The 22,644-nt window shown below is 26.8% G+C and overlaps 1 protein-coding gene across 1 annotated transcript in view; it reads right to left on the reverse strand.

Annotated features, from left to right (window-relative positions):
• Nucleotides 1–22,644, reverse strand: part of LOC129989399 (nephrin-like) — a 590,283-nt gene that overhangs the window by 83,341 nt on the left and 484,298 nt on the right. Inside the window, exon 9 of the mRNA XM_056097917.1 lies at nt 12,167–12,460. Within this exon, the coding sequence (XP_055953892.1) occupies nt 12,167–12,460 (294 nt within the window). The remainder of the gene's footprint in view (nt 1–12,166; nt 12,461–22,644) is intronic.

The following is a 22,644-nucleotide window of genomic DNA, read 5'->3' on the forward strand; positions in this document are numbered from 1 at the left end:
AAAACATCAAATTTAATTTCTATTAAAGGCAGAAGTACAGTTTGGATTGAGAAAGTCTCGCCTAGATCTTATTCTAAGATAAATATCCATTCAAAAATCTTTTGAAAAAAGACTTTCATGCTCACAAATTCAAGTAATTTCTTTTTAACTTTTAGGAAAATTCTTTAAAAATAATTATAAACTATTTCTGACTACGTCTCACGCTTCTCAGAATTAAAATAATTTCATATGCATTATTTATAACGTAAAATCACTTTTGTGTAAAATATTAAAATATATGAAGTCTTTATATCGTCTCAGACATTTATAAATTAAAATTAGGATATCAATTAAACCAGACGACATTGGCGATAACTATTTTTTTTTTCATATACATTATTAACATTTGCTATAATAGTGATGCAAAAGTTATTCAGAAATACTAGCATGAAGTTAAAAAAAAAAGATTATTTTGAGACAATTCATTAAATTGTTTTTCATTTTAAAAAATATGAAAACAAATCAGATCAGTATTTGCTCCGAACTTCTGATAGATTGCGAATCTCATGCTTTTCTTTAGAATTTTCTATTATAATTTTGCTGATATCACCTTGATACAACTCTTCGCATGTGCTCTTGTTCTTCAATAATAAATGATTTCATTTTTTTCGCCAACGTTTTAGTTTCCATAACTTTATCTGTATTTGAACGGTGGTTTTATATTTTATTTTAAGCATGGCTGTGTCTCTACTACAAGATTCTCATTACTGAAAACTTTATAAATTTCTCAAATGCAATATTATTTATTTATTATTTCATAGAAGAAGCAGGAAATGGTAACATGGAATCTTATGTAACAGAAATTCTTTAATTAAATCAGTTTTGGAATTATTTTAAAACTAATATAAAACATGGCTAAAAGATTTTAAAATAAACACAAACATCAAGAAATTAATTTAGGAATTAAAAGTCTCACCCTAGCTTAACAATTTCCTATAATTCCTTATTTCAAATCGTCAGCAACTACTTAATTATTGAATAAATTTTGAAAATTTAATAAAAAGGAAAATTAGCATAAATTTAGTATTGTAGAAAAGTCGTTGCATTTATTGTATTACATTCCCATTAGTATCCTAGTTCCTCAGTTCGTGATATTGAGCCACAGTCCCTCATAAGCTAAAACACGGCTGCCATAAGCACCGTCAAACTACTGATTAAAAAAATTAATAAAATCAATTTTAGAAGTGTTTTAAAAAAAGAGAAAAATTTAAAAAAAGTGGTAAAGCGGCTAAAAGCAAAATTTTAGTTCTCTTCAGTTTTTACAGAATATTAAATAAAATATTTAATGTTATATGTTTGTTTTTTTTTGAAAAATTGAAAATATCTTGTATAAAAATAATTATAATGAAATATAAACATAATTTATGTGCAAAATTTAGTTAAATTCGGCACAGTTGTCTATGAGGAGATGCGGAATTCTTATTTCTAATGGCATTGTCTAGACAAGCCCACTAAATTTAGAAGTCATTGATTTTAAACCAAGAGTGCGTCTCTTGTTTTTCAGTAGCGCCAACCAGGACAAAGAGTACGACTTAGCTACACACAAGTGACAGCCCTCTTTACGGGGCGGACTTCATCCATGCATTTCATTCACTCATCCACAGATCACGATTTCGACCAGAATTAGAGAACGATCACCCTTGATCCAGTACCCTCAGTGGTATTATTCTCGACATGGAAGACTTTGCAACCACAACAGATTTATGCGTGAGCCAGCCACCACACACACGGCGTGTCTTCGGCCGGCGGGGTTCGAACTGGCAACCGTTGGTTCATGAATCCAACGCCCTAGAACCAGGCTTTCCCGGCCACTGCGGCAATCTTTAGAGAGACTTTTGCGATTACTCCCTGGCCTACCCGAAATCGAATTTGTACTTTAGGTGCGTTTTTCTCAAATGATTGAAAACAAAATATGTTACAGAACTATACTTGTAGTTTCAAAGTGATATATATATATATATATATATATATATATATATATATATATATATATATATATATATATATATATATATATATATATATATATATATATATATATATATATATATATATATATATATATATTAATGATAGTGATATATATAACCAAATATGATATATTTAAGTCATTGCGGTTTTTTTGGTTTAGTTTTTTTGAGTTATCACATTTACATACTTCAGAAAATCAGACTCATAGACGATCAACCTCTTCTTAGATTTGGCTCGAAATTTGATAGAATATTTAATGTGTGATTTAAATGTGTGTACTGAGCTTAATCCATCTAGTTCTCGTCGTTTTGTAATTATCACGTTAATCTAAAATGAAATAGGCGGAAAGACAGACTTTATCAGAGCATATTTTTCCCAAGATTTCATAGAAATTTATAAATTGATACAAAAACCGTATACCTAATTTCATCCCTCTAGCTTAAATGTTTTTGAGTGTTTGAGTTGAGTTTGTCATAAACAGATAAGCATAATGCCAAAAGTATATTTTTCAAACTCAGGAGGATTTAAAACGTGGACATTCTTTGATATCCCGAGAATTTTTCTTGACGATTACTACACTTTTCTCTTTATAAACTTAGTCTAAGAAAAAGGAAATAAAGGAACAATAAAGAAAACTTTGTATCACCTGACACATGTACAAACGAAAATGGCATCTAATTTAACTTCGAAGATCCTTACTCGTAGAAAGTAAGAGATAACATGTCTGAAGATAAGCATAGTTACTTTTATATGAAGCCATTGGGATGTAACATTGTTCGTTAAAGAATACATCATTTACAGAATTGTAAATGATGTATTCCTGAACGGATGCATTTTAAATTTTTGGTTTATAAATAAAATTTCATTAAGAATACGACTTATCTACACACACGACACAACCCTTTTTACGGGGCGGACTTCATTCACTCATCCACAGAACGTAATTTAGACCTGAAACAGTGAAAGATCACGCCTGATCCAGTGCCTCCAGTGGTATTATTCATGGAGAGAATTGGCGACCACGACAGATTTATACGAGCTCCAGCCACTACACACACGGAAAGTCTTCGGCCGTTGGGGTTCGAACTCGGATCCCAAGGGACACGAATCCAACCAGGCTATGCCGCCCTCTACATAATATGTAACTGGCTGATATAGTCGGCATTGTTCTGGGTTTTAATACTTTCATGTAAAATATTTTAATGTAATTTAATATACAAGTTTATTTTACCTTCTGACATTTGTATTGCCTTCTTTTAATAATATTAAAATATCAACTGAATCTGATAATTTTCAAAAACTGCCGACAGTTAATATACTCAATAAGTTATTTATATTTGTTATATTATTGTTCTGAATTTGGTTAACAAATGCTTAAAATATATAAAGTTTCAGAGATTGCCTAAAGTGAACTGGGACACTACTGTTTTGCAATGAAAATTGTCGCAATTTGAGTTGCAAATAAAGATGATTTTTTTACAGGTATCTGATAGAGAATTGACATCTAAAAAGAATAATTAATTTTAATTATAAAATCGTAGAAAAGATATTTTTTTGAAGTAGGATTTTTATGGTGAATCTAAATTATAGGTGTGGCTATTTTTTAAATTCATAACTACAAATTGCTTTACTCAGAAAAAAAATTATTATGAATAAAATCATTCAAAATTTGTCTACTTAATGAGCATACGTTTAATAATTACATTGAGGTATTTTTTATTTAAATACGCTAATAATAAATATACGAAAAAACAAATGAATAACATTGTAATGAAAAAAATTAATAGTACAAGCTGCAAAAGGGAACAAGTTTTTATTAACGTCTAATTAATTGAATATTTAATAAAGTTTTGTACTATGAAATGTTCACAGAATACCTTCTCACTTCATATATAATATGAGAGTACAACTTGATTAAATTCGGCCTGATTGATTAGGAAGAGATGAGGAGATTACATACATAACCACAATGATTACTTGTAATAAGATAAAAAAAGTTATTTTGAAAAAAAGATAATTTTATAATTATTTATTTTATATTTGAAAGTGAAGTTTTACTTATATATATATATATATATATATATATATATATATATATATATATATATATATATATATATATATATATATATATATATATATATATATATATATATATATATATATATATATATATATTACTCTTAACTAAAGAATGGATATATCGATTATTTTTTATCACTTTTTTCTTAATAAACTTGATTAAACGTAATTTAAAATAAAGTCGAAAAAGGGGGATTTCTCAACTTGATCTTTCAGATTTGACAAACATAAACAGTCTTTAAAATATAAAAAGCATGGCTCGGGCCTTTCGTATCAAGAAAAAAATATTCAATTCAAAATCGGACGATCCACATTTTCATAACACTGTTAGCGAATGTTTTCTCAAAATTGAGTTTTAGTAAATATTTAATAAAAGGTGTGTTATAATATTTTTGGAAATTATAGCTGGAAAACGACAACATTTCGCTTGATTTTTAATTTATTAAAATTATAATTGAAAATTCGAAAAAATTAACTCTAAATTGCGCATTCCCAACATTGAAGGTATACATGTGCCAAATTTCGGAGCTATAGGTCAAATGGTCTGCCGTGATCACAATTTATTTTTCATTTATTTATTTGAATTCAGAAAGTTTTGAAACTTGGTGATTTGTAAAAAAAGTCGAGTCGAATTTTTTGGCGACTACAATATTTTACTTTTATATGCTTCATTTACGAGAACGAAAAAAAGAAGAATTTAGTGCTCCACATATCTTTCTTTATAAGATTCTCATTTCATGATCAATTTGCTAACAAGGGGAAAATAGCAAACAGAAAACGAAAATTTATGTATTCCACAAGTTTTTGTAAACTGTCATCAAAGTATAAGAAAATAACTTTAAAAATTAAAATAGAGTAATTCAAATTTCATAATATAACGTATAAATTTACGGGTCATCATTATTTTCTTGAAATTCTTATAATTTAATTCATTAGATCAGCTAAGTTACAAAATCTACCTTAACGTATGATGGCCAATATAGAATGCAAGTTATCCATATGCCAATCATGTATATACTTTGTAAATTATTTATATATCTATAAATAAGTTTATATTCATATAGGACTTCTTTTGTTTTTGATCCTGGATATTTTATTTTGATGCTGTATGCATATTGCTTCTTAACCTAATTGAGCATATTTTTCTCAAGCCAAGGTTTCCGAACAAAATCCTTAAAATTTCTTAAAATATTCTTCTTATTGGGTACTTTTAGTATATTATTTTTGAAAAATCAAGAAGTAAAATAATAAATGCATGTCAGTTTGTTCAAAACAAGAACGAAGGAACAAGAAATGACCACATTTTGATATTACAGAATAATATTTACTCCTGGGATAGACATTATGCTCCTCAAGCTTCAAAAAAAAAAAAAATAACTCCATGTATCATAATATATAGAGCGTCCACAGTTAATAAAATATCTTATGTTTCAAATATAGTTGAAATTCATCAACTATATTTGTTGTTTATCTCTTGCACTTGATTATTATTATTATTATTCGGCACTTGCACTATACAGTTTTTAATACCCAAGAAATATAATACAACTTAATGGAAACGTTCTCCCGAAAAAGAGCATATGTTATATAAAACATATAAAGGAATTTTATTATTTACAATATTAACTAAAGGGACCAATTTCGTGCGAAATATTACCAATAATCTCTGATAAATGTAAAAGAAATTTATAAACGTTCTAGAAGCTAACATTTTATGTTTGAGATGTGGCTTTATTTTTCAAAGCATATGAGATATATTTAGTATTATGTTATCCATATTCTTTTTGACAGCTTGTGTCATGTGTTTTCTTTAAGATTTTGATATATTTGTTCATTAACTTTTTTATGATTTGAATTTGACAAAAGATAAATAACTATTAAATGTTTATTCATTATTTATTTGACATTCTTTATCGAGGAAAAAGAAATTTAAAGTTGTTCACTTTATGGCACATAAGTTATTTTTCCCAAAACAATAAGAGCCAAATCCTTATATAAAAGCTCTAATGATTTATATTAAATTACGCCTTCATCAAAATTTTTGGGATTTTCCCTATTTTATGTAACAATACGCATTATTTTAGATCATGAATCCCTTCCACCAATAATAATCCCCAATGAGTTTTTCTTAATTTCGTTTAATTTTTGATATTTAAATTTATAATTTTTAACAAAATTTGCATTTTGGTTCATAACTATTTATAAGATATGCCCAATCCCAGATCTTCTAAATCATGAAGTATTAGCAATGTGATTAGAAATATTTTGGTCACAAGATGCCACTTATGCATTCGTGACAACTATGGATAAGTAACAGTTTTGTAATTCTACCCTGCCTCAAAAATCATATGTTATTAAAGGTATATTATACAAAACTTATCTTCATTCAGCTGATAGCTGTTAAGAAAATATATTATCGATTATATCTGAGCGTACAAATAAACATCTTGTTTGAGTGTACATAGAAAATTCCCCAAATCCCTCTGGGCGACATCTCTAAAGAATAACCACATCAATCAATTACAATTAACGAAAGGAAGAAAAAAAATGTTAGAGATTTCAGACAACTTGGAGGGACTAAGTAGCTTCTTTAAAGTGAGTTATTGTATTACGGAGAAGGTGTGTGCGATATTGTATTTCTGTTTATGTGTTGGAGCTCTATAGGATAGATAGTTTGACTTATAAATATTATATTTAAACATAGATAATTTCGAGAGTAAAATTAGGGACTTAGGAGGGATTTAAAAAAGTATTTAAAATTTTAAATAATTAAAAAAAATCAAAATTTTGGGGTTTTACAATAAAAATTTCAGAAAACGCTATACGAAATCATTTCAGCAACCAGTAAAAGTTTAAAATAATGTATTTTTAATAATATCAATTTAATGTAAATTTTTCCTGGATATTTTATATTTTTAAAAGTATTTTTGATTATATTTTAACAATATTGAGATATTTTTAAAAATTAGTAAAAAAGAATGTTTCCTTGAAACGCAATCCGTTACCAATGTCCCATCAAATTCTTAATCGTATGAATTTTTTCCTTTATTAAAAGCCAAAGAGGAAGGATTTTGTTTAATATTTATGCAGTTTATATCTCTACTTCTACTGTAGACGAATGCGTCTGTGTTTATGTTTGTGTGTGCATGTTAACGCTCTTTAGACCGTCTAATCTAAAATTACTAAATTCCATACTTATATATTTTAAAAGGCGAGAATGTGCACTTAGTAGAGAGTTGTGAAAGAAATTATAATATGTATTGATTGAATTTTATTTAAAAGTTTGATTTTCTCATGATATTTTTCGGAAAAATTAGATCCGAAAAAACAATTGTTCACCATTAAAAATTTCAATCATCGCTTTTATTATTATTAATTTAATTGACATGCTATTTAGCAATTTTTTTAAAAAAAATATTTGTTGCGAAATTTTCTTATATATATTTCAATATTGAAAAAAATATTTCCAAACCGTTTTCATTATTTCATCAAATATTTACTCGTGTAATATACTTTAATTATTGGAAATCAGGGGAAAAAAAGGATCATGTTTTATTTTATATAATTTGTAAGCAGAAAAAGAAAGGGAAGTTACACTTTCATGTCAGATCATGGATAAACCAGATAGTTACATTTATAACACAATTATGAGGTTATGGAACTTAACTCTGTTAGGATGGTTCAAATATATAATAAACACAGCAGGGGCAAGATTTTTAAAATAACATGGCTTTGATGTATATCACGATTTGATTTCTAAATATACTTTCTTAGAAGAATCATGAACATTAAGTTATACTTACGAAATTCGATTGAAAGTAACTACAGCATTGAATCAACTGATTACCAAAGGCGGCTAATTGGAACTAAATGGAAAATGGAACTAAAGTCACTGTTATTCTTAGCAAAAAAGAAATCACCATTTTTTTTTAAATCAAAGAAAAAGAAATAATTCTTATTTTGTTGACAAAATTACATTTTATATTATTTTAGTATATTGAATCAAATTTTCAGAAATATGATATTTATGATCATTTACGAAATTCAGCAGTAATATATTTTCCAAAATTCGAAATCAGTGCTTCTTAAAAAACTTTCCAAAATATAAAAATAATTTCCTCTCTTTATTTGAGATCATCTTTCATTAAAAATAAAAACTCTGTTTGTTTTTTATATATTTTTGGGCTTTATTGGGATTCTTTTATGCTTTTTTACTCAAATGGAATGACACATGTTGGAAAGATGAAATTTGAGTATTCCGCTTGTAAAAAAAAAATGCTTAAATTTAATATCTCAAAAGTTTTATCTTTTAAATCAAAGAATGCAAGAATTAAAAAGAAATATTTTGACTTCTAAGCCAGTTTTAAAAGCAGAGTTTTCTTCTTAACTTCATATTTTTCAAAAGATTTTTTTTAAATCTTTAGAAAAATTAAATTGCTCATTATCTTCAAATAAAAGTGGATTGAAAGTTAAAAAAAAGTTCAATGAAATATCTTGTAAGAATTAAATTTATAAAAGCAATCCTCCAGGTATTCAATTTATGTAAAAGTTAAAAAATACTTTCTTATATTATAAGGATTACATTGACTAGATAAACGAAAGATTAAATAAACTACCACCAGGAATTTAAAATAATGATTAGTGAAATAACAGGATAGGATAAAACTAAGAAATATATCTAATAAGATGTATAGATTATTATCTGTCTATTCTGATTAGAATTTCTGATATCAGAACTTGGTAAATAGCACGTTAAAATTATTAATTAATTCAATGAATTCATCCGTCCTATCTTAAGACATCCAGTAAATAGAATAAGAGATCCTCCACAAATACTAATATGAGTAGTTTTAATTTAGGCAAAATAAATATTTATGAAAGTATTTCATGTTTCGCATGTTGAAAAGGAAATATTTTCTCTTACCAGTATAATGCTCACCACCATTACTTCGTTACCAAGGGAATCTAAAACCTGTTTATATATATATATATATATATATATATATATATATATATATATATATATATATATATATATATATATATATATATATATATATATATATATATATATATATATATATATATGTATATATATATATATATGCTCACCACCATTACTTCGTTACCAAGGGAATCTAAAACCTGTTTATATATATATATATATATATATATATATATATATATATATATATATATATATATATATATATATATATATATATATATATATATATATATATATATATAAGTTTTCGATTTCCAAACCGATGCTTTTCTACCCCTTCAAATGGAAATTTAATTAAAATCGTTTGAAATCATTAGGTTATTAATAATATAATCTAATGATTTAATTATATATAATAATCATATTTATTAGATAATAATATAATTGGATTATATATATATATATATATATATATATATATATATATATATATATATATATATATATATATATATAATTGGTTTCATTTTCATATATATATAATCAATGGTTTCAAACAAAGCTTTATATAAAACAATTGTCCAAATATTTTTAAGAGTACTAATTTATGATTTTTATGTCATTGATATTTAAATTATCATTTAGGATGGAATGTGGAGGATTGCCTAAATATTTTTGAACTATAAGATTTGAATTAAGCTATGTCAGGTTTGTAGATATACTTTACAAACATGTCATTGAGTAAACAAGCTTTATGCATTTCCCTCTGCAACTCAACCATGAAATTCTAAATAGGTGGCTTTGATTTCACATGTAGAATAAACAACTTATTTTTTCCGCCCTGGTAATGTCTTATAGGAAAACATCGATGATGTTTGCGAAAACCAGCACATGATAAAAAAACCATATTTGAGTTTTTAATTAATGTATAGTTTAGGAATTTCGTTTATAACATATTTATCGATTTTATTGATTTTCGAAAATACCTTCAAAAAAACAACAACAAAAAAAACGTGCGTTTGATGAACATAACTCGATTCATTTATCCTGCCTAATTTCTTATTATTTATTTAATTATTAGGTGATCAGATATCAGCGGAAATGGTCTCCTCGAGTTTTTCGAGTATGCATTTTAATAAATATACTTATGATGTATTAATCTATGGCTATGGCTGACAATTATAACGAAGCAGCCTATTAACGAATTGCCTATAATCTTTGACAATATTCATCTTAGCGAATCACGGATGAAATGTCTTTAAACAGGCTTTAGAAAACCAGATGCGTATTTTGGATTGCTTTTTCGGACTGATTAAAGTCAAAGTTTTCAAAGACTAAAAGTGTAGATATAAAATCCCATACCAAATTTCTACATTTCTTACATTACATTTTTTGAGTTTAGCGTTTACATGCTTCTGGAAGGATAGACAGACTGACCGATTGATGAATTTGACTCCAAGTCTGATACAAATCCACACTTTACAAATTAAATATCTCTATCAAATGCTTCTCCTTTAATTTTCTCCTTTCAATGAATAGGATATGAATTTATACCCAAACAGCCAATAGGCTGCCCAGTATTTGATAGAAATATAAGAAATTGGAGTATAGATAGATAATATGCCAAATCTCACCCATTTATCTCAAACTGATTTCGAAATATCGTATTAATAGATAGATACACATAAATCCAAAAAATCTATTTTGTGGTTTCGGGATTGCTTGAAACTTGAATATTTGTCAGTTTCTAAAATACTTTCTCTTAATTATATTTGGTATAAGAGGTAGTAAAAATAGATGCAAGTTTAAGAACTACAAATTTCATTCTATAAACTTTAAATTTTCTGGCACAAAAAATTATAATTCAATAAAAAATATCCAAAAAATTCATTCGATTTTTTATTTTGTTTGTCATTTTCTAAGTTTGAAAACGTTTGTATTTTAAACTTCATACCGGCTTCCTGACATAGGGATATAGGCATATTCCCGGTTCGGGCATGGTTGTTCTTCTTCTGCGTTCTATCTGTGAGATGTGCGAATGTACCCCCCCCCGCCCCCCTGTGAAAAGGGGTTGTGCAAGCGAATGTGACATATGAAGTAGCTACGTTGTACACTTGGCCCTAGTTGGCGCTATAGAAAAAACAAGAGATTCTCACTCGGCTTAAATCGCTGACCGATAATTGTCAGTGGGATTATAAAAGTGCCATGAGTCACATCAACATAAAATGTCATGGATTAATGTAGTTTACAGTTTTCTTTACAATGAAATTGACAATGGAGTAAAAAATATACTTATTTCTACAAAAAATTCAGCTAAGCTGTAGATTCGCTAGAGTGTACATTTATATTATGTGAGTACAAATTTTATAAAAAAAAAACTGCAATTTTATATCATAGGAAGGGCAATATGATATTTAGATGCAAAATGTATTTTGCACCCTAATGTTGAACTATTTTTGTGCCAAAAAATCCATTTAAATTTATTTTACTTGCAATGACTTGAAATTTATTCATACTTGCAATGACAAATTATGACTACCTTGCGGAACTGTCGACAAGTCTATCTTTTATTTTCTATGTTTCTGAACCAAATAGTAAATGGAATGTATTATATTTTGCTTTTCATTATACCCTAATATATTTTTTTCTTTGATCATTAAGTTTTTTAATTAAATTGAATTCAAACATTTTTGCAATATTAGACTTTGAAGCACGGGATATATTATATATTTACATTTGTAATTCATACTCATATACATTCACATACATAAAAATATGCATGAATACATATACATACTGCCAAGAATTGAAAGCCAAACTTTAAATTTTAAAATCAAATTTTTACAAACGTATTTTTAATAAAATTCTATTTTCTACTGATACTTCAAAAAGTTTAGCATGTGCACTAACCACACAAAAAAATAATAATTTAAAATTTAAAAAAAATGAAATTGAATTTACAATAGTTATTTTGCAAATGCCAATAAATTCCTTTACATCTGGATGCTTTTCTACAATAATTTTACTCTCAATTGCTGAAAATATTTCAGTGCTCAAAAAGGTTCCTGCGGCTGCTGCTATGCTTAAGTAATTCGGCGTCTATTTATCTATGATGAGTTTTCTCACCTGTTGGAATGATTGTGAAGACACACGGTTCCTTCATGATCCCCACAGCATTCTTAGCAAAGCAGTAGAGAGCTCCGTAGTCCAGTCTCGTCCTTGGGATATATCTGGCCACACTCCTTGAAGCGCCATCGCTGCTATAGGACAGGATGTCGATTGTCTCTGAAACGGTGTTGTTGAAAGACCACCGGAATGCCACTTCGGGTGGGTCTGCTTCCACCGCACAGCTGACGTTCGCTTCTTCGTGTCTCGCAATGCCATACGTGGTCTTTTGATTCGAAGCACAAACAGGAGCGACTGCAAAAATAAATAATGTGTTGGAAGGTTAAGCAAAAGAACAAAAAAACACCATCATATAAATATATAAGACGGTCCCCTTTCTAAACACTGTCATATAAATACGTAAGACGTTTCCCTTTCTAAACACCATCATATAAATATATATTATTTACATAAATGAATATGATGAAATATGCCCCAATTATATTTGCATATAAAGCATCATAACTACTTAATATTTTTGTCATCATCAATTCATCTGATTCGGTAAATATAAGATAATTCAGTAAACCAAGGTAGCTCTGATAGTATTTCAGGGTTTATTATTAGTATTATTACTCGTACTTCGTGCATTAAGAAAAAAAAATATCCACATATTTCCTACCCTCTGCAAGCTATCTCATTTCTAGGCACCTTCATCTTACATTGTTTTTATGTGTTTAATGGTAATTAATGTAAGTGGATATTAAACTTTTGACTTGTATCAAACACACATATATAAGGAATAGCAAGCCATCTTTGCTTCAGTTCTCGTAGCACTTAATCTAAGTGTTAATCTAAGTCTAAGTTAATTAAGTTAGATTATTTGTATTCATCTAAAGTGTAATCATTAATGAGCTCCTCATTTATTTGTTTAACATAAACAGTATAGGAAAAAAATGACTTTTCTTAAATATGAATAGATTCACATGGAAATACAGAAAGGATATTCATGACGTAAATGAAATTATAAAATCAGTGTAGCATTTAGATGATTTAATTAATGAACATTAACGGCATCTATCAACGCTTGATATCCAGGGAGAGAAAAAAAATGTTGGTATCCCTAAAGTAATTTGCAGCATAATTACTTGGATATCATGCTACTTGCCTTTATTACAACATTTTCTTTTTTTAATGAAATAATACTAAATTTAAAAAAAAAAAATCTTAAGTATATATATGATTTATCTGTCAATTAATTGTGTTGATCAAAATATAGCAAACTATATTTATTTCCTTATCAGTATAAATACCTCTTGAAATATCTTATTTACAGTTATTTAATATTTATTTAAATAATAAATCAGCATGCAACGTAATTTTTAATATCTGCCCAAGTCAAATTCTAAATTCCAATCTTAAATTCGCGACGGAGCTCAGATTAAAGAAACTGATTTCCTGTCATCCATCACTGATAATCAAAGGAAACTCCCCCAACCCACGTAAATAACCAATTAGATGTATTTAATAGCATCAATTAAACTCTATCTCTTAAATTTTGAAACAAATTTTACATCCTCGCATTATCATCGAAATCTTGTCTACAGAACAAGCCCTTCTCTTTTCAGTTCTGGAACCGATATTTATCTCGTCTTGGAGAAATGTCGATAAAAGCTCTTCTCCGAGCGTCCTAAAGTATGCGATGATCGGCTTTTTTTCCCCTCCCTTCTTGATAAATCACATACTTTCGGCATCAGCTGAAAATCGATCGCATACAAGAAGATCCGATGCTCCTGGATCAACAGCTTATTGCAAGATCTGCAACACAAATATTTATTCAGCTCTGGGACATTATTTGGATCAACTGTGAAAGAAAATATCTGTCCAGCACACAAGAATGGGAGAGTCCCAGTTTAGTATAGGGTATTTTCACAAAGACTGGACAGTAACGAAAATTATATATTGAATTAATATTTTGATAGGTTCAGTTATGAGAGATGGTATTCAATTAATTTCCAAATCGATCCTTAATTAAAAAGGAAAAACTTATTATTAATAAACATTGAAACCTATTAAAAATATTTTTATGAGTTTTAATACATCATTTGAATGAAATAAGAAAGAAAATATATTTCTAGCCCAAAAAAATGAATATTACGAATGCTGTAAGTTACATTTTCACAACGCTCGCACAACAATGAAAATTATAAATTGAATAAATATTCATTATTTTATTATAATGATTAGATTATCAGAAAGTTAAAGAGAAAATTTCCAATTACTTATCATTCAATACTTCTTAAAACCTAAAAAACTAAAATAACATATTATATGCTTAAAACGTTTTTATCAGATAAACTTATTTGGATCAAAAACCTTGCTCATTGTGTAATAAATCATTTTTGTGGATTTTTATATTTTGATAAATAAATGCCTCTGAAAGAGATTGACTTGATAAAGTCTGCATCATTACTTATTAATATCTATTTAACTGATTGTAATATTTATTAAATATTTAACAAAATTCATATCATAAGATGGAGTCAACATCATGCTCTTCTATACGAATTGATATGGAAATTTATCCGCAAATTAGTAGGTAATGCAGTTGCTCTATAGTGAAGCAATCAACCATGAAAATATGAATACACATAAAACATAAAACAGCTGGTGTTTATGCAAGAACAGCAGTTACAATATAAAGTAGCACATTAATAACAAATCAGTAGTTACGAGCAGTAAGAGCAAAGAAAGTGTTCAGACATGACTCCACGGTAGAGGGACTCCTTTTAACTGTCCACGGCTCTCGAACATCTGCTACTTTCTGCTGACTCTTCGCTTGAGCTGACACAACTAACACAATGCTCAATTCAATGTTGACTGACTATTCACAAACGATTGACGAGTTCTGTCTTTTAGCTTTTACACGATTTCCGTGAATGGCAAAAAAAGGTTCTAGAAATATCCATAACTCGCATCCTCTTTATCGTGGAAAGCGTAAATACAATCTTTAATTTAACTTTTGCAAAGATTAGTATAGAAACTCTTCTTGTAGATACTGAAATCGATTATTTTTTCTTTAAAAATTGATTTAACGAAGTTCTTCAATAATTACAACCTGATATGTGAATTGGAAGAAAAACTTCTTTTATTGGTTAGAGGAACATTTTTGTTAATTTTCCCCCTACAATATATGGTTTGTACCCTGACCACTTATTTTAGGTATTTTACTGACCTTTCGCACTTCTTTTTTTTCTCTCACAAAGGAAATAATAGTATTTTGTATCTTACCTGCATATGAAAGGGAATGCCAATTGAAAAGTGCTCATAAAATTATGATGCGAATATTCAATTTCATAAAGCTCTTTCATTATGCAAAAATATGACAATGGAACAAACAGCAGGGTAATTTCATTATGGAATATTATAGCTTTCAAGCTGGCTTGTGACCCATCAATGAAAAATGGGCATTTTCCGAGATTTATTGGTAATTTAAAGCAGATATAGGCCACTTATATCATTACAATGCTAAAATGATTACGTGTGGATCAAATACATATAAAAGAAATATCTGTAATGATGCTGAAATAAATAAACGATTCAAAATCAATACGTTCTAATTAAAAGATTTGTGATTTCTTATTTAATTACTAAAATAATTAGAAAAACTTTAAAGAATAAATTGATTAAACATGCATTCAGAACTAGTTCAGGAAAAAAATATCGAAGATGTTAGAAATGAGGATGTAATTGATTACCTATTTACTCGCACACAGCAGAAAATAAAGGAAGCATTATGAAAACTTCTTTTTTTTTCTTAGAGAAACTTGCTTAAAGTAATCAAACATTTTTCCAGAAAAGTTTCGATATCAGAAATATTTGGGAATTTATTGACATTAAAGAAACTATTAATTTAAGTAACTGAAAGACACTTCACTTATTCTTTCTCTTATTTTTCATACTTTCTATAAATTAACGTATTTTAAATGATTAAGCATACTTGAATTAGATACAATAGATACATTATCATTTTTTCATGACTATTTTTCACAGTCCGAGCTCCATCCACATGTTAATTTTGATCCATTTTTGTATGATATACCTCTGTGTGAATTTGAATTTATAAAATTCACACACAGAATTTTATGTAATTCAAATGAACAAAACATTTTGATCATTATCTTCAAAGCTGTAACCACTCACCAAAGTTTATTCAATGCTTAAATGTTCTCTTACATTTTTATTATGAAAATTTGTCGACTATTTTGTGCCACACTAAATGTTAAAACATGAAAATGCAAATAAATAAATAAAAATCCAAAGCATAATTAAATATATATTCAAATCTTTGTGACGTGATATCTTGACCGATGAAAGCAAGGACGTAAATAATGTTTTTAAACTACCTAAACAAGTGAATCACTCGATACAATATTTTTGTTTGCTGTTTCATAAAACGATTATAATGAAATTCAGAAGCAAGAAATGTGATTTTGTTAAAAACAAATAAGACATTTTCTTTTTTTTTGCATTTATTTTAAAACTGCAAGAATTTAGAATTTTTTATACAGTTATATTTCTTTTTTTTCTAACGCCTAATAATCCATAAGGTATAGAGAAATTAATAAATGCTAAATAACATAAATAAAATGTCAGGCATAGACAGATATAGATAAAATACGAAATTAAGGTATATATAATTAATAAATGCTAAACTTTTATTACATACAAACAGTTATTTTTTTATCAAAGCCGTATTTTATATTATTCAATGATAATCTAGTTAAATTTGCAAGTATTAACATAATCTTTTGATATTCTTTTGTATATAAATTCAACGAGTTAATATGGATAAACCAATTTAAGTCGATAATATAAACGGCTATTAATTTACCATACTCGATATTCTTCAGAACCGTTCACATTGATCCCAAAGAATGCTGTTTGACAACGATCGAAATGTTAAGTGTTCTGTTCAACAAAACAAACGATCTGTGACCGTTTTGGAGTGTTTATTGGAAGTTCACTGCCGCATAAATATCGAGTTCTGAAAATTGAACAGATAATGAAAGAATAGAAAGCTGAATCTGTTCAATCGAAGTTAACGGTTTGGCAGATTTCCTAAATTGTTGTCTTTGGCTCAATAGTAATTAATGGTGTCAATTTTTAACCGTTTGTTCAGTAGATATTAATTCTGTTTGTTTAGCGAAGCATTTGTTTTAGAAAGAAGTAGGATCACGGAAGAGTTTTAATCCATTTGAAAGAGCATTTGCATTTTATCTATGTCTGTCTAAGAACATAAAGGACTAAGATTCCTTACATTGAATGAAATTAGCATATGAAATGATGTGGGATAATTGGATATCAGAAATACTTTGTGAGGAAATTACTAAATTATCGATTGTAACTAACACATTTTAAAAAAATAGTATTGTGGATTATGTAACGGACAGATGGTAACACACCAACATAATCTATGTATTTTTTTATTTGTATGATATCGGTAACGATAGGAATACAATTTTAAGTGTTTGTTAACAAATAATTGTTATATGATGTCATATTAGCGAATTAAAATGAAATAACTCTGAAACTAGTTGTCTTTATATAAGACCTCTGCCTTCTAAAATAGGTAATATCAATATATATATTTTATGAAAGCTTAATTTTTATTTCAAAGTATCTTTTAGTGTTAATGTTCTATGTTTAATGTGTCTATATTTGCATAATTTTTAAAATTTACTTTTTCATATTTATTGTTAGTTATAATAACATTCATCAATTATATTATAGATAACTCGTACAAAGTTATCTTTAATATCATCGCAACAGACAAGTATATAAATACAATAAATGAACTCATGATAAGTATTCTTGAAAAAAAAAACCAAGTCTTTGAATGTTTTAAATTTAGAAAAAAATGTAACACTAAAAATCTTTTTTTTATTAAATTTTAAATTGAAATAAAAATGGTTTTTGTGTTTTCAGGATAAATGTTAACATTTCAGTTCCATGAAAAAATTCTCTTAAAATTGTCTTTTTTAATGAACATTTACTACCCTAAAAGTAACAATATGCCAAATTTAGCAGATCTTCCTCCAACAACTGATTTGGTAAAAAAATTAGAATGAAACAAGTAAAACGGGGCAACATAAATTTACAGATGATAATCAATCATTAAATATTATCAATTAAAAAATCCGAATAATATAGGCATTCCTAAATAAAATCCAACATCATACCGCAATGGTTATGGTGATGAATTTTTTTCTCAGCATCAATATATTTCCTTTCATTTCCGCAGTAACATCGTTCTAACATTAGTATGTAATATTACTATATTTTAGTGAAATGGAGTTTGATCCCATAATTTTTGATCTATGTTTTCTGTGTCACACGTAGATTACTGATTTCATTCATTTACTTTCTTCAATTTATAATTAATTACTTGTTTGCAATTTTTACTTCACATTAAAACATATTAAAATGTGTAAAACGAAAAATCATAAATGCAATACTTTTTAATAGAACATACTAAATAACATGAAAATCAATTTAATTGATACACACATTTTTTAATTGATTTATGTCTGGAAATTTTAGTAATTAAACTTAAAACAGTGAATTAGACAATATGTTAAATAGAATGAGTAATGAATTTCGAAAATAATAACATATTTCAAAGATACAATTTAGAAGTACGAGGGTATTTCAGATTAAAAAAGGCATAAAATCAAAACCAAGAAGGAATATGTTTCATTTGAATATTTTTATGATGTACAAGCTTTAATATTTTCACAACTAATGCTTTGAAACATACCGAAATGTTACAACATGTTTTACATAGTTACTCGCGTGATCTCTAAAATGTTACAGAACATAAAATAAGGAAGCTTTAGCCTTTTCACAATAAAACATATAGGGACGTATAGAAGTGTTCATTGAAATTTTTTCAGTATTGAAAGATGTATTTCATTGCATCACATGGAACGCGCAGTATGCAAAAGCTGTCAAAAGATACTATGTCTATTGACAGCATATCAACTTCATCAGCCATCGAATTTTTCTTTTGTTATTGAACAGAACAAATGTCACAGACGAATATTCGAAATAAGTTTTAGCATTCTGCTTATATTGTTTCAGAATAATAGTCAAAAAATCATCAAGGTTATTCAAAATCTCTATTGTTATGCATGGTATATGATTATCAAAACTAAATTTAATAAGAAAGGATTATAAATTAAATAAGGTATGTTTTATTTTTATTTTTTATATTTTAATGATTTTTCTTATAAATCATGGACTTGAAGGTGACGATGAAATAAATTAGAAAATACGAAAACGTGAAAATATCTCTGCATGTTTTCATCACCAAAAAACAGCTTATATTTAATTAAAATAACATTATAAATTGTATCAAAATGAATTGTTCAGTGAAATGAATATTTGAAGAGCTTAGATAAATAAATATATTTTAATGACTTTTCCTAAAGACATTATTCCACTTGAATTTAAATATATTTGAAATGTTCCGAGTGTCTTAATTTTTTTGAAGACATTACATAAGAAAACAGATTATGCATTTTATGTTTCGAGTTCTTTTGGATTGTTAAAAGTCCATTGATCAATCATAAACATGCATTTTCTAGTGAAATTCTGTGTGCGGATTTATAAATATTTATAAAAAAATAACTTTTAATTGAATGTGTAAATTAAAACTCAATTTAGATTTAAATAAATTTATATAACATAGTAAGGAAAACAGTTTTCAAAAATATTAAACATTAATCTTCCTAGAACACTTTGAAACTTTTTAAAATTTGTATTTTTTTAAATGTTTGAAATCAATATATTTCGCTTTAAAGAGTTTTTCAAATATATTTTAATACATATGCAGACATTATTTAATAGACCTAAATGAATAATTCCCAAAAGAGTCCACTACTCCCTTAATAAGTTTTAATGACCATTTAAAAACGAAATAATTTTGCATATATATATGTTCATATTGTATGCAAAATATCCCTGCTTGTGTATATGAGCGTATAATTCCATATGTGTTTAAATTTCACTATTTTTTTACGTTTTACTGAGATTTTTATGTTTTCCTTGATGAATTTTTCATCTAATAGAACTTATTAATATAATAAATTTAAAAATATATATAAAAGAAGAAGTAAACTTATTATCTTTTAGGCTCTATTGGTTATCACTGAATTACAAAAATTGAAGTGCTAATCTTTGAATTCTGAAAATTATATTCTTTCAACAATATTTTTGAAAGCCAATGAAAAAAAATTAATGTTTTTAAATTATAATTTTTAAAAAGCAAAATGGAAATGGTGATTTTGTTCCCATTCTAAAAACACATTTCTAATCAGTGAGTATGGATTATACTTCCACTACATCCACTGGCCTGTCTTATAAGGAATTTATTCACAATTTTTTACCTAATGAATTGCTTAACAGAAATAATATGTGTTTGTCCCCAATTTTTATCCTGCTAACTTAAATCCCATGCATAAGATTTTCTACTTCTTTAATTTTTCTTAAAATGTACGGAAAGCTCTTTGAATTACAGTAAGTCAGACGTATCAGTAATTAAGTAAGATTAATACATGCCTGCTTAAAAATACACTTTCTTTCCTAAACTGAAAACTCACACACAATTTCCAGTTGTTTTTCTTCCTGAATGGCGATAGACTTTGTTTCCAGAAAATAGATACATTATTTGTAATGTGTTTACCAAAAAAATAGTAGTTATTATCTTATTGATAAACTAAATTACAAAACTAACTCACATAGAAACAACGAAAGGCATAACTTTAAATGCCTTCGTTTTTCTTTTTTATAAAGAAAAATATTTTTATGCGCTATTTTTGAAAACAGATTAACTTCATCGTAAGAAATAATAATAAAAAAAAAATCTAAATGGATTCTTAGTTTTTTACTTGCTTTGAACTTGCAATTTCCTTTCTTCGTAAATAAATATATCGAGAAAAAAATTGCAGTTTAAAGAGTATTGGATCGTAAAATTTAACTCACAATTATGAGATATTTCAAAAAAAATGTAAAATGGAAAATGGAAAAAAAAATGCATTGGAAAATATTTGTTCTTTTATGGGAAACAAATGTAAACTTTTATTAAGTAACACATGTTGAAGCTTTTATTAATTCAGAAAAATAATTCTATGCAGAATTTAAAGAAAAATTTTCTACTCTCAAATAAATTATTACAGCAACAGTTATTCTGTTACATTACTTTCTAGCAGTAAAATCTGCACTTTTGTTTTAACATAAATATCATACATGCTGATGTTTATAATAATTTAATCGCTTATCAATCTGAATTATTAGTACTATGATTATTTAACATTCCCTTTTCGTAATATTAAATAAATAATGTTTGATAATATTAAATTGAAGCTCTAAATTCTTCTTTATAAAAGACTGAAAAATCAATTAATTAATTAAATGCAAAATTAAGCAGAACGAGTTTTGAAAAATCTTCTCCATTTACATTTAATGTAAAATATTTTTATTGTAATTGAAGTTCGTTAATGATAAAAATATCATGGATAAGCCAACCAAAATATTTATAATTCTGAAAAAGTCGTTTGTTAAGTCAATTCACTATCACGTGATGACTCTGAAAGCTTAAATTAAATTCAGTAGAGAGTAAAATTTTGAAAATAGCTTTTCACATTCTCTTTTAAAAGTAAAAATTCAATATATAAATAAGTATATTAACATCCTTTTAAATTAATATCCAGTTCTCTATTGCAAGTATTCTCTAAAGTGATTAATTGTATTCTTACTGTCGTATTTTTCATCCACATGCAGACTGAGCTAAAGTTCTAGTTGTTGATTTGAGTTTAAAAAAGTAGTATATTCTGATAATAATAATTCTCGTAAAAGTGATTTGGAGATTTTGTTTTGAATTAATTATCGAAGTAAATAATATAATAAATTTCACATTTTTATATTATTTATTACGATAATTATTGGAAACTCCATTATTTATCTTGAAAAATATTCCACAATACTTTTAAGTTAAATTTTTTATATTGTTTCGAATCAGATTTGATAGAAGATTCAGAATTTCTGTACTCTTTATAAATTCAAAATTTTAATTCAATTCTATTATAAAACGATTGAAAATATTTTCGAAAATCATTCTTTACATATATTAATAATATTTTTTTTGTAATTAAAAATATTTTTAATTGAAAGCTAACAGATATATTCGATATAATAATCTGGAAGCTCATTTCTTTAATTATTTTTCACTTCAATGTTAATATACGATTAATCCTTTCTGCCTTTTTGTCTTCCCCAAATATTGAGTTTTATGCAAACATGAGTGACAAATGGAAATTAAATATGAGTTTATTTTTATTTCAGGTTTATGCCACATGTATAAAATAAAGTATATTGAATTGCTAAGATAGCAGACTATTTATAGTTTGCAAATATTGTTAATCTATAAAATAAAATAA

Source organism: Argiope bruennichi, chromosome 2 (genome assembly GCF_947563725.1).
Source record: "Argiope bruennichi chromosome 2, qqArgBrue1.1, whole genome shotgun sequence".
NCBI lineage: Eukaryota > Metazoa > Arthropoda > Arachnida > Araneae > Araneidae > Argiope > Argiope bruennichi.